The 14556-nt window shown below is 41.4% G+C and overlaps 1 protein-coding gene across 1 annotated transcript in view; it reads right to left on the bottom strand.

Moving 5' to 3' along the window:
* Slc12a8 (solute carrier family 12 member 8) overlaps positions 1-11732 on the bottom strand; it is a 137754-nt gene extending 126022 nt beyond the window's left edge. Inside the window, exon 1 of the mRNA XM_047564956.1 lies at positions 11648-11732. Coding sequence (XP_047420912.1) covers positions 11648-11698 — 51 coding nt within the window. The 5' untranslated portion in view covers positions 11699-11732. The remainder of the gene's footprint in view (positions 1-11647) is intronic.
* Positions 11733-14556: the final 2824 nt, after the last annotated feature.

The following is a 14556-nucleotide window of genomic DNA, read 5'->3' as shown; positions in this document are numbered from 1 at the left end:
ATGGCATAACTGGCAAATTTTGCATATGGAACTATACATTAGATAATAGGATCACCATGGGTGGTAAGAGAAATTCTTATTTTTAAGATGCACACATGGAAATATTTATGGCATTTATGGATAGAGACACGAATGTTGGCAAATTACTTCCAAATGGTTTAGGGAAAAATGAGAGAGAAAGAGATCAAGAGTGAGAGTAAGAGTGAGAGAGAGACCTAAGAAAGCAAAAGACAAAATGTTAAACAGTGGTCAAAGAGTCAAGAATATATATAAATATTTTTGTTTTGGTACTACTACAAGTTCACTATGAATGTGAAATTTTATCAAAATGAAATTTAAAAATAAATAGATGGTACAACTTTATCAATGCATTTGATACCATCAAACTCTACACTGAAGAATGTTAAAAGATAGTAAATTTTATGTTAATTTATGTAATTTATCACAATAAAATATTAGATAATGTTATGGTTTGAACGTGAGGTGTCCCCCAAAAACTCACTGGTGAGACAATGCAGGAAGGTGCAGAGAAGAAATGATTGGGTTAGAGAGCCTTAACCCAATCAGTGAATTAATCACCCGACGGGATTAATTGAGGGGTAACTGGAGGCAGGTGGGGTGTGACTGGAGGAGGTGGGAATTGGGGGCGTGACTTTGGGGTATACGTTTGTATCCCGCGAGTGGAGACCTCTCTCTCTGCTTCTTAATCATCATGTAAGCTGCTTCTCTCTGCCACACTCTTCTGCCATGCTGTTCAGCCTCCCCTGGAGCCCCAAGGAGTGGAGCCAGACTTTAGGGACTGAGATCTCTGAAAATGTGAGCCCTCCAATAAACTTTTCCTCCTTTCTGATTGTTCTAGTGGGTCCTTTAGTCACAGCAGCGACAAAGCTGACCAAAACAAATATAAATAATAACTTCAATCAAAGCTCTTTTATAAAAGGATTATTTGATTATTAATTATTGCTAATCTCATACCTGCTTAATTTAGAAGTTAAACTTTATCACAGGTAAGTATGTATGGGGAAAAGCAGTGCATACAGGGTTTAGCATTATCTGTGGTTTCAGCATTCACTAGGGGTCTTGGGATGTATCTCCCATCAACAAGTGTGGCCTGTACTTATTAAATGTGAATTAGCTGAATCAAAGAGGGAAATGTGCTTTAGAAAGTGACATCAAGCATCTCTTTTAAGATGGCAAAGTAAGCACTTTCCTACCTTCTAAATTACCATGGAAATGATAGAAAAGATGTGGGTTTTCTTAAAGTTTGAAACTCTAATTATAACCAGAAGGGGGAAAAACAAGTGCCACCAGACTTTTGGAGGGATTCCTGAAGATGGGTTTGGAGGGGCAGAGAAAAAGCAAAGGACAGAATAGAGTTAACTCTTCCACGGCACCTGAGAAGGCCCAGTTCAGAGCTAGCTCGTCCTAGAGCTGGGGCCCTAGATGTGGTCCCCAGGCAATCACAGGTATAATGCTGTCTTGAAGGCTTTATCACATACATGGAAGTAATATATGTGACAGATAGTATAAAATGTGGAGGGTTGGTAAGTGAGCCAATATGACTGCCAAGTTCCTACATTTTACATGAAGTGGCAAAATAATAACTCTAAATAAACTGAAATGCTTAAAATATATATTAAGTCCCTGTAACAGCCATTCTCAAACTTTTTGACTCAGGCCCCCTTTACATTTAAAAATTATTGAGGACCCCAAAGAACTTTTGCTTATGTGAATTATTTCTATCAATGCTTAGCACATTAAGAACTTAAAAGGAGCTAATAATTTATTAATTAATTCTAATACAATAATAAACCCATTTCTTGTTAAGATAAAGGACGTTTTCACAAAAGAATGCCTATTTTCCAAAATGAAAACATTTTCTCTTTGTGAAAAGACGTCATTATAAATTTTGCAAATCTTCTTAAATTCTGTCCTGATAGAAGACAGCTGGATTCTCAAATCTACTTCTGCATTCAATCTGCTGCAAAATGTTGTGTTTGAAGAAGATGGAAAAAAAAAAAAAACCTGACTTCCACAGTTCTAAAGTTAGAAAAGGAAGAAATCACTCACTACCTCTGATCCATGTATGAAAAAATTAGTCACCCAAATGATAAGAGAATCACCAGAAAAAGGTGACATAAGATATAAGAAACAGCCATAGCAGCATATGAACGCTAATTAGAGAAAACTTGAAAGAAATCAAGACTTTCAAGCAGAAAGGCCTGAATGACTTAAGATTGTTTTCTTCTCCATTATTCCAATAATATCACTTGGTTAGTCAGTTACACACACACATACATTTTACTGTTTTAAATTACTATTCTAAAATTTTAGAACCCACTAAAATAAATATGACAATATGCATTGCAATTACGAAAAATACATAAATTTATAACCTTGACAATGTAAAACTAATACGCTAACAAAAAACTAGAAATGGAAGAGAAATAGAAGGAAGAATGTGTGTGCCAATGTCTTATTTTTTCATATCAGAAAACAGTGTATTGATAACTTTATAAAAAAATTGAAGTATATTATCTAAAACGATATTGATAACCAATAGAGGAAATGAAAGCCAGAAGCCACCTACAGTGACGGCCTCTGGAAAATGGCAGGGAGGGAGGAGGGGGAAGAAGATTTTTATTGTCTATCACTCTGTCTTATTTATTTATTTTTTCTGTCTTATTTAAATGCTTTTTTCTGTATATATGTTGTACTTCTATGGCAAAAATATATAAACTTATTTTTTGTTGAAGAAAAAATCCCCACCATTAGAAATATTCTGAAAACAGAACAGGCTCTTTAACTGACTTACTGTTATCCTGTTTATAGCTGTATTCAGTGGATGTATTTAGATTTTAAAAACATGTTTATGGGGGCTGGGGAGATAGCTCAGTTGGTAGAGTGCTTCCCTTGCAAGCACAAGGCCCTGGGTTCGATCCCTAGCACCCAAAGGAAAAAAAAAAAAAAAAAAGATGTTTATGATCTAAATCACATTTTAAATGCAGTCAATGGGATACTAATATATGGTAAAGGCTTTTGTAAAATTAATGACTGACCCCAAATTTGTGTATCTTTAAAAAAAAAAATGAACTTGTTTTTGCTTTGTGTTGTTCTCACTGATAACTGCCTAAATTTAAAAATGATTCAAAATGAGGCAAGGCTGTTTTCTTTTAAGTTAAATTCTGTGAATACTGAGATTCATGTTAGAGCAGGGACACCACTATTTCTGACTTACTGAGGGTTGCAAGGCCACTGTGGCTTCATGCTATTCCTAAGAACGAATGGCCTGTAGCCAGGGACAGTGACCACAGATGTGACTTAAAAGCCCTGCAGATTAGGAAAAGAACATCTCAGAATTTCTATACAGATGAGTGGTTTTTAACTCCACTATCTTTTTCTTTCTTTCTTTCTTGTGGGGAAGACAACATTCTTACACCAAATACAAGCAAACAAAGGAAACGCATGTAGGACCTGCCCCAGTCCGGATGTTGAATGTCCCCCAAAGGCCCATAGGTAAAAGTTTGGTTCCCAGCGTGGTGGCACTGGGAGATGCTGTGGGCCTAGTGTGGGAGGTCCTTAGGTCAGTGGGGGCATGCTCAGAGGGTACTGTGGGACCCTGGAGTGTGTGTGTCTACCTGTCTGTCTGTCCCCCTCCCTGCCCTTTCTCTGCTTCCTGGCTGAAGATGTGATTGCTCACTGTGCCACATGCTCCCTCCACTGCCTTCAGCAGATCTAAGTTGATGCAGGCACCATGCCTTTGAACTTCCCAAACTGTGAGCTAAATAAACCTTTCCTCTTTATAAATTAATTGCCTCATTTTGTTGTGCTAGTAACATGAAGCTGACTAATACAGGACTTTTCTCCTGAGAAATGGTAAGGCACTATCCTATTAGAAATGCATCAAAGTCTAACTGGGTGTTACCTTGAAAGACTTCATATCAAGCTGTCCTAAACCACCATCTCTACAAGTAGACACCTTTCAATTAAGGCATTAAAACTAAGGGGGGAAATTAATTTTAAGAATTAAAGTATACTTGATAATTATTGAAAAGCAAAGAGATACTGATTTGAATTTTACTGAGGCATGTGTATTTCTTTAAGTCTAACTAGAACTAATTGATTTTTTCCATTACTATAGAACTATCTAGTATTTAAACTATTACCCCAAAGAAATATATTTTGGTGAGAGAAGGTACAAAATGAAGCTAAAACTCAAATGTCCACCCCTGTAGGAAGCCCCCATAGTCTAAACACCACCTAGTGGTACCATACTCAAATTACAAGAATAGTTCTTCAGCATCCTTAACATAGCATCTAGGATATCTCTTGTAAACCCCTATCTATTAAAGATGGCAAAGACAGTAATTTTTTTCTGTATCTGCCATAGAAGAAAGAAATAGGCAGTAAGAAGTTTTGAAGTCACTTAGGTCATCCATTTACAACTAAGCAAACTGTATTACCCATGTTTTTATTTATTTATTTTTAATTTCCATCTCTTACAATACTATGACAACTGAAAAATTGTGCTGACTTGGAAGAGACTGACCCTCCCAGGACTAACCAATTCTTAGAAATAGCAAAGGGCTTGGCAAGAACATGCCTTTCATACACAAACTAACCAGTTCTGAGTCTACAGCTCCAATCACCACCTTGTCTAACTCCTATACACCAAGGCAGTATCTTCCCTGACCTAAATCATCCCAGGGCAACTAGAGACCACCCCTATAGTCCAGAGTCCATCAGAATTATTTAAACTGGTCAGTTCTAAACTGTTTACTGTTCTCTGCCTTGCCCTTCCTGCAGAAACCCCAATAAAGGCTTTGGCCTGGGCTCTTCCTTCATTCCTGTCTTTGGCCATCTGACCAACCCTGGAACTTCCCCTGTGGCCCTGCACAGTTGGCTTATTCCCTTCTCTTGGGAAATATAAGCAATTAAAATATTCTTTTAATGACACTGATCTGTCTGTGTTATCATTCAGTAACCACCATGAATTAAAATCCTGCAGATACAAATGAGACACAGAACCACACCTAATTCATTTCAGTGAAAAATACTTTCATCCCAGTTTCTAGGTAGGACCCCTCTATCCAGAAAATGTCTCCATCTTACTTTTTCAAACATACAGCATTTTGGGCCCACTTATCATTTGGAGGCAAAGATGCTGAAACAAGTCTTTTTAAAATGCCTAGTAAAAATGAGGCTATAAAATGGAAAGAGGGAAGGCAGTGAAGAGAGAAGGGAAGGATGCAGTGTCCACGCAAAGTGCCTCAGATGCATCTCAGTCCTGAGAATCTGTCATTTCTTCTGTCCCACTGATTCCAGGATCATAAGCTTCTTTTCTTCTTCTACCTCCAAACATTGGTTTTGTCCATTTTCTAGAGATTTATGGTGACACTAATAATTTAGATCCTTCACTTGTACTAGATGCCTTTCAGAGATATCTAATTTTGTATTTGTAATTTGTATCCTTTTTACTAAAGAGAGTCCTAAAAGTTTTGTATGCTTCTTGTCCTCCAAAATCTGAGAGGGCAAGGGGGTTCATGGTACTGGAAATCTGAGATAGGGGTCCTATTTTCCCATCCAAACATCTGGGCCCAGGTTTCCTTATCTGTAAAAGGAGGGACTAGCAAGACCATCTTGCCTTAATTTCCCTTCTTCTTTCTCCTCAGTTGCATTCATTTCTGTACTTATTAATAAAGTAATATGCTATTGCCTAACACGGGGAGGCCTATGCTTACTTTGCACAATTTTGTGTAGGGTTTGTTTTTATTTTTGTTTCATGGTACTGGGATGAACCTCAGGGACTTGCACATGCTAGGCACAATGTGGTTTAAAAAAAATATATATATATATATATATATATATATATTTAAATATATATTTTTAGTTGTAGATAGACACATACCTTTATTTTATTTATTTATACGTGATGCTGAGGATTGAACTCAGTGCCTCACATGCGCTAGGCAAGCACTTTACCACTGAGCTACAATCCCAGCCCCAGTGTGGCTTTTCAAAGATGCTAAAACAGTCCTTAAAAAAATGCCTAGTACCTAACTCATCAGTCAAAAGACACAGACTGGCAGATTGGATTAAAAAAACAAGACCCAACAATAAGATGTCTTCAAGAGACAGGCAAAGACATCCACAGACTGAAGGTGAAAGGATGGGAAAAACACATCACTCACATGGATCACATAAACAAGCAGGGGTTTCCATCCTCATAACAGAAAAAGTGAACTTTAAGCCAAAATTAATCAGAAGGGACAAAGAAGGCCATTTCATACTGCTTAAGGGAATTATACACCAACATGACATAACAATTGTAAATATTTATGCCATGAACTATGGAGCATCTATGTACATCCAACAAACTCTTCTCAATTTCAAGAATCAAATAGACCACAACACAATAATACTGGGTGACTTTAACATGCCTCTGTCACCACTGGATAGATCCTCCAAACAAAACTAAATAAAACTATAGAAGTAAAAAATACAATTGATAATTTAGACTTAACAGACATATAGAATATTTCATCCTTTAATGACAGAATACACTTTCTTCTCAGCCCACAGATCCTTCTCTAATATAGACCATGTTATGTAAGCTATTGCATGTTGGCATGCAACTGTAATATTACCTTAATATATTTTTAGCATCCATAGGGTTATTTTGATAGCTCCCTTTCCATTGATATTAATTTTTGTGTTCTTGCTTTTTTCTTGTTTAGGCTTGTTTATTTTATTTATTTATTTATTTATTTATTTATTTATTTTTAATTTTTATTTTTTTTTTTGCGGTGCTGGGAATTGAACCAGGGCCTTGTGCTTGTGAGGCAAGCACCATACCAACTGAGCTATATCCCCAGCCCTAGGCTTGTTTGTTTTTAATCAAATTTTAGCTATACTATTTCTTCTCTTATTTCATATATTTCTGTTCCTACTCTTATTTTTTCCTTCTTACTACATAATTTGAGAATAATTTATTCTAGTTTCTTTCTGATACAAGTACTTTGTTATAAATGTTCATCTGAATACTGTTTAATCCCAGAGATTCTGATATTTTAAGCTTTTATTATCACTTAGTTCAAAGTACTTTTTATTTACTTTTCTTGTGTCTTCTTCGTTGACCACTGAGATATGTATAAATGTGCCATTTAATTTTGAAATAGTTCACATGTGGGGGTGGGGTTCTGTATGTCTTAAGGTGATTGATTTCTTTTAAAAAAATTTTTTTTTTGGCAGTGCTGGGGATTGAACCCAGGGCCTTGTGCTTGCAAGGCAAGTACTCTACCGACTGAGCTATCTCCCCAGCCCCCAAAATATTTTTTAGTTGTCAGTGGACCTTTATTTTATTTATTTATATATAGTGCTGAGGTTCAAACCCAGTGCTTCACACATGCTAGGCCAGTACTCTACCACTGAGCCACAACCCCAGGCCCAAGGTGATTGGTTTCTAATGTAATAAATCATGCAGGAAACACAGTCTGCATGATTTCAATTTTTTAAAAAAAAGTAATGGAAATGCTTTTTATATTGATCATATTGGTTACATACATGTCAAAAGTGATCAAATTGCATACTTCAAATATGTGCATTTTATTGCACTTGAATTTTACCTCAATATAGCTATGGGGGGAAAATGTCTAATAAAAATACAAGTCAGTTCTTAAATGTACACTGGCTAAAGAGGACTCAGAAATAAGAGCAAAGCTTTTGAGATGACAAAGTCTAGCACCAATGCTCAATATTTTATTAAAACCTGAAGACCAGATCAACCCAGCACTGTTTTGTGGGGTCATCAGCCTGGGTTCCAACCCAACTGCCACTCCTTGCATGTGTCTCTGCACAAGCCATTCAATATCGCTGGCTTGTTTCCTAACATACTAAGCAAGGAGACTAGGCTAGAGGATCTCTGAGTACCTGGTTATCTCCTGACCAAACCAAAACTTGACCAGACTCTCTTACTGTGCCAAGTTAATTTAGGTAAGACAATTTGAGAAGGAAAAAAGAAGAGAACAAGGGAGGAAAGGACCAAGAAGAGAAAGAGCAGGAAGTCAGGCAGTACTGGGAGAGGAGGGGCAGGGTCCCAGGTGGATAACACATTGGGACTCATGCAGGCCTCAGACACAGGGAAGCACCTCCTCCCACACCCCCACATTCCATGCTGGCCCATGACGTCATTCTGGATTTGATTTAAGACTCCTGCCTTAGGTCTTCTGCCTGACTTTGCTGTGCTGAGTCACGCATTTATTTGCCAATGGATCCTTCTGATAATTTACATAGTACTCTTTGGATTAAATGTGCACTCCCCACCTTAATTTTATTATTGGCCAACATTTACCGAATGCTATGAACTATACTAAATATTTGCAGGAATTATCTCCTTGATTCTTTTTTAATTTAAATGTAGCCATTATATAGGTGAGGAAATGGAGGCTTAGTGAGGTAAGTAACTTGCCTGAGATCACCAAGTGTTACAGCCAGTACTTGAACCCAGGCGGCACAGGTACTTCTGACCACCACGATCTACTGCCCCTCTGTAGGGGGAGCATTGTGACTGACGAATTCACATACACACGGCCACCCCATCTGGTCCTAAAATGATTAAAGCCAAACCAGTGAATCATGTGTCTACTTCTCTACCTAACTCACAACCTGTGAGCAACCTTCTAGTCACAGTGACCAAGAGAAATGCAGGTCAAGACCAAGGGTTTGACATGACAACACAAGCCTGTCTTCTCACTGGGCACTGCCTAATTAACCCCATGTTCCACAGGCCCCAAAGCTCTTAACAGAATTTCTGACCCCCAATACTGGAGTAAGGGTTAAAAAAGGTTCACAGGAAACTTCTTGAGGGCCAGCCAATCCCAGAGTTCAGCTTCAAATACATTAGCCTACCCCTTGTTCCCCCACAAAGGCCCTTGAGTTACCATCTGAGTAGCCTTGCTTATATAACTGGAGCAGGTGGAATATAGTAGAAAAGATTAAAAATTGGTCCTGGGCATCAGACATGCCTGCATTCAAAGTGCTTCAGTCCTTCATCTATTAAACCAAACTAATCATATCTCCTCCAGAATAATATTGTGAAGATTAATTAAGGTAATGCATATTAAGTGCTCAGACCATAAAAAGTACCCAGTAACTGGCAGCAATGATCACTTCCTTAATCTTCCTTCTGGGATGTGCTTCCCAATTCTGCCATGTGTTCCATTTCTACCAGTACTTCAAGACTAGTGCAAATGGCAGCTTCTCTAACCTCTAGCTGAAGAGTTCAGCTCAGTAGGACCAGAACTGATAAGCATCTTCTCTGCAATGAGCACTATGGCAGGGATTGGGATTTGACATGAATAAGATGTGACCTTGGAGCTGTGGCTCACTGGTAGAGTACTTGCCTAGCACATGTGAGACACTGGGTTCAATCCTCAGCACCACATATTAATAAATGAAATAAAGGTATTGTGTCCATCTATAACTAAAAATATATTTAAAAAAAAAGACGTGTCCCTGATCTTGTGGAGTTTACAGGCTTGAGGAAGACAAGAAAGAAACAGCTCATTTCTGTGCCATGTGGGCAGTGATACAGGATCCCACAGCAACAGGACAGGTTGGTCAGATCATGGAGAGCCTTGAGGGTCATGATAAGGAGTCTGAACTATATTTTGAAGGCAATGAGAAGCCACTGAAGGGGTCTAACCAGAGGAGACAAATGCATAGATTGAGACTTCAGGAAAGGGTCACTGTAGTAGCAATGTGGAGAAAGAAGGAGCATATGAATAATCTAGTGACAACACGGTGCCCTGGACAGTGTAGGAGAGACAGAAAAAGGAATGGGTTTCAATGTGTCTAGATAGTATAGGTCAAAGGTCTTACACTGGACATTGGACAGTGTTCAACCTCTCAGTCTTTAGATACTGAGGAAGAAGGAGCTGACACTGACCTTGGTGTCCATCACATTTTAAAAGACAACATTCTCGTCAGGCATGTAAGATTACTGACATTGCCCCTTCAGTCAACAAACATTCATTGTCACTTAAATGCCAGGCACTGCCTTAGGTACTGGGAGGGTTCCAATGACATCCAAATCAAGTGAGAAGTATCAACAAAGACCAGAGAAGAAACAAGCACTGGGGAATGGTGTGGTTTGCCTGAAAGTGAGAACACAGAATGGAAGATACGGGAAACCTATCTGGGTAAGACCACACAGGGTTTAAGCTGAAGACTGAACTCATGACGGTGACATGGGGAGCCACCGAAGGTCTCCGACAGGGAAAGAGGATGAGAGCTAAGACTGAACAGATTCCTCTCACAGAGGAAAACCCAGAATGTCTTCTCTGATTCTCTTTTTGGAATTTCTAGGCCTCACATTTTCCATTTGGGGTTATTTTTCATGCTTGACACAGTGCCAACTAAAAGAAGTAGTCCATAAATAAGTGTTACAATCACCAGATCACGTACAGTCTTACATACCCAAAGAAAACACAGGGGAAGTATGTGAGAGACTGGTCAAACTAAAGAAATATAAGACCCTTAACAGATCAAACTGAGAGTCCCCAAACACACCAAGAACATAGTCCTGGGCAAGAATAATGAAGTACCATTGAAGAACAAGTCCAAATTACCAGTCACTCATTTCTAAGCAGCTTGAATCCTTCAGGACTAGAGGCAAGTTTCTAAGTGCTGAGGGTGCAGAAACATACCCTAGGCCCAGGGGAAGGCAGTAGTAGTTTTTACTGAGCACTTACTGCCTGCCAACCGGCATGCTACATTTTTTTCACATGTGCTTGTTAAGAGAGGGTTACCAGCCAGTTTAGATCTGCCCACCAAGCCTAAGCCCCATCTTCCTCACCATCCCCTGCCCTTTGGTTCAGGTTACCTCATATCCTGCTCTCTTGCTATTGTGTGAGGACTTGAGTTAGTTCTTTCCCCTCTTAGAGAGGCTTATCCTCCCTGTTAGAATGCTGAAAAGTCCTCCTGCCCCTTTCCACAAAGCATGAGAGAAATCCAAAGGACACTGAAAACTTCAAGTTGAGTGACTGTGGATGGCAGAGACCCCAGAGGTAAGTAGTTTCCTGATAAACACCTAAGTTTTTTTTTTTTTTTTTTTTTTTTTTTTGGTCTTACTCCCCTCTCCCACCACCCAATGCTAGGGTATTCCTTAAGGAATCAACTCTCTATTTCTGAGGAGAGCCACTTCAATTGCATATCTACATGTTGAATATTTACTATAAATAATAATCAACAGGGAAAGGATAAAGAAAAAAAATTCAGTAGATACTAGAGAATCCAGAAATCTATTTGATTTCAGTACATAGGAGGTTTTCTCACATTGATTTGAGAACATTACAAGGAATTCATATTATCTGAGGTTCTCACTTTGTTCATGGAAGCCTCCCGTGATGGGGGCAGGGGTGCAAGATTCAAAATCCATTACAAATAATACCAAAGAAGATTTTCTGCATGCAGACAGTGAAGAGTTCTCTGTGAGGTGTTCTCAACTAAACTGGAAGGCCAAGGTGAATTTCTGAGATAACTGCTTTTACAATAACATCGTCATGTTCCCGTTCAGCTGGCTGGCTGGTGACCTCTGGCTCACAGGCCTCTTGCAGCTCCATCACCAGCCCCATACCTACTAACCTACCTGCTGGGCTGCCTCATGGAAGAGTTCCTGCACTGTAGACATCTGGGCCATTCTCCTGGAAATGGGATCCTGGTGCTCTGGGTGGGGAGACCCCTGTGGAAAGTAAACACCATCCTTGGTCATGCTGGTTCCTCCTTCCCTGCCTCCTTACTGTCCATTCTTCCTCCATTCCAGGCAAGGCCCTCAGTGCACAAAAGACTTATTGTACCTCTGGAGACTCCTCCTAATGGCCTCTTTGGTACTCACATAGATCCCCCTTGTGCCCAAGGCCCACCGATGCTCAAATCCTGCTGTTCTAAAGCCACCATGCCCCAGTATACTTTCTCTTCTGAGCTCCTTCAATATATGGGAGTCAGAGCTTGCCGCCCAGCCCTTGAGGACCCAGTTTTACACTTCTCCCCCATCCTCTTGTGTATGTATATGCTTTGGGAGCCCTTTGTCCAGGGCAAGGGTACCATGGAATCCCTTGATCAGGAACCAGGTGGTGAGTGCATGTGGACTGGACCAAGATCAGTGTAGGGGAGGGAAGATTAGGAGGTTGTCTTGGGAGACTGAAGCAGGACAAGAATGGGGAATGAAGCCAACAGTGAGTAAAAGATTTCTGAGCATCTTTGTAAAAGCATAGAACCCATCCTCCAGAAAAGTCTCTCCTTGGCACAAGGCCTGACTTTCCTGGGGGTAGGGACCTTATCCCTGAGACAGGACTCATGGAGTTTTGGAGGAAGGAGGAAAAGACAGAGTGAGAGAAGGGGTTCTCCATTCTGTGGGAATAGTGGCCATGAATAGTGAGTGAGGGAATGGGCAAGGGATATTCAAATGCAAAGAGCTGGGAGCAGTGTTCACCCAGCGAAGCCCTGGGGAGACTGTGGGGACTTGGGCTAGGTATGCTATAAGCAGGATAGGGTGCTCGGTCAGGTCCATCCACATAGACCCTTACTGCGAGGGTGCCTGCCAAGCGGCACTGACCTCTCATGTACAGCAGCCTCGGGGCAAGGACCCGGTCCGACACCCACCCTTCCCCACCAGGGCTGGCTCACTGAGCACAGCCCCGACCCCAGCGTCTCAGACCGCCCTGGGTCGCGGTCCTCAGCCCAAACTCTCAGGATCGCTGATGAAGGGCTGGGCACTGAGCGCACGTCTGAGTGACCGGGCTGGCAGTGGGAGGAGAGCGTCTACCTGGACCTGGGGGCCTAGGTGACCCCAAGCCTGGACTCTCGCTGTGGGTCAGGGCTCCTCCTGGGGAGAGGAGCTGTCCTCGAGACCACCTTCTCACTCCCCCACTGGCCCGGACCGCTCTCACCTGTTCCCGGGTCTGCGAGCTCGCGGCGCTGCGTCCGCCCCATCCCCGCCCCGCCGCCACGTGGCTGACGGGGTTCCGGCCACTCGGGTCCCAGCTGTCGGGCTGGCGAAGTGGTTCCCTCCCAGTTTCGGGCACTCAACTACCCAGCAGCCCTGACTCTTCAGTCTAGGTGGAGAGAGGGAGCTCCCTGGTCTTCCCTCCTCTCCCCGCCCCTCCGCAGGAGTCAGCGGCACACCTGCCCCTCGCGAGGGGGCTGGCTTTCGCAGACCCCGGAGCAGAAAGAACCTGCACCTGGCGGCCGCTGGGTGGGGATGCGGTAAGGTGCGCAAGGCCACCGACTGGACCCGGGCAGCCACTGCCGCAGCGGCTGAGGGAGTGCTGGGGACCACGCGGCGTGCGCGGGAGGCTGCGGCGGGGGAAGCCCACGCTCCAGCCCTGGCCGCGCAGAGGCAGAAGCGTCTGGAGGGAAACTGAGGCCCTGCGCACCAGAGGTCCCAGACGCTCAGGGAGTGAAAATTCTTTCGTTAGGAAAGTGCCTCCGGGCATGTGGGGTGTGGAGGGCTTACCCTCACACCTCAGAAGCACCTTGACTAGGGGCGAAACGTTTCCGGGGCCTCAGATTGCAGGAAAAACAAATTAACATACAGAGAGATTAAATTATCTCCATTTACAATCTGGCATATTTCCTAAACCTTAAATAACTTGCTCGCTTCCTTGTAGGCTTCTGAGAAACAGGAGGGCAGCTGGGAGCACTTCCCACACCCACATAGGCCTTTGCGTGAAATCCCTAAAAATAGAGGTTGTGCTTTTAAAAACAAAAGAGAAGGCAAAGCCACAGGAACATTGACAGAGCCTCAACTCTCTTTTCTGCTCCAGCAAAGAGGTTGCATGTGTGGAGATATATTACATAAAATTTGCCATTTTCTTCCATTCTTTTCATTTTATTCCATTTTTAAGTGTACAGTTCAGTGACAATCACATTCACAGTTTTGTGCAACTATCATCATTATCTAGTTCCAAAACTTTCCATTACCCCAAACAGAAACTCCATACTCATTAAGCAATAACACACCATTTCCTCTAACTCCAGTCTATGGTGGCCTCTAATTTTCTGCCTCTTTTTATTTGCCTATTTTGGATATTTCACATAAGTGGAATCATACAGTATTTGTCCTTTTGTGTCTGGCTTATTGCATGTTGCATAATATCCTCAAGGTTCATTTCCAGTAAAGAAGTTTTTAATAAACCATCTCTGCAAGAGAAAAAAAAAAGACCCAAAATAGTCATCTGTGAACAAAGGATGGATAGGCAGACAAGACAATATATTTTTGGAATCTACTGTATATCCATATATTCATCTGTATGACCAGCAGAGTCATCTTTCTTACTTTTGGCTTATACATGACACCTTTTTTTTTTCTTTCTTTCTTTCTTTCTTTTTTTTTTTTTTTTTTTGCCTTAATCTGGTTTCTTATTTGCTGTCACCTTCTGATGAGCCTTTAAGCATCAGTGGAATTTTTAGGAATTCACATTCAATTCCATATCTGTGTTAAAACAGCAGAAAGGGGGCTGGGGATGTAACTCAGTGGTAGAGTGCACGTCTAGCCTG

The sequence above is a fragment of the Sciurus carolinensis genome, chromosome 9 (genome assembly GCF_902686445.1).
Source record: "Sciurus carolinensis chromosome 9, mSciCar1.2, whole genome shotgun sequence".
NCBI lineage: Eukaryota > Metazoa > Chordata > Mammalia > Rodentia > Sciuridae > Sciurus > Sciurus carolinensis.
This window is presented reverse-complemented; position numbering and strand designations above follow the sequence as displayed.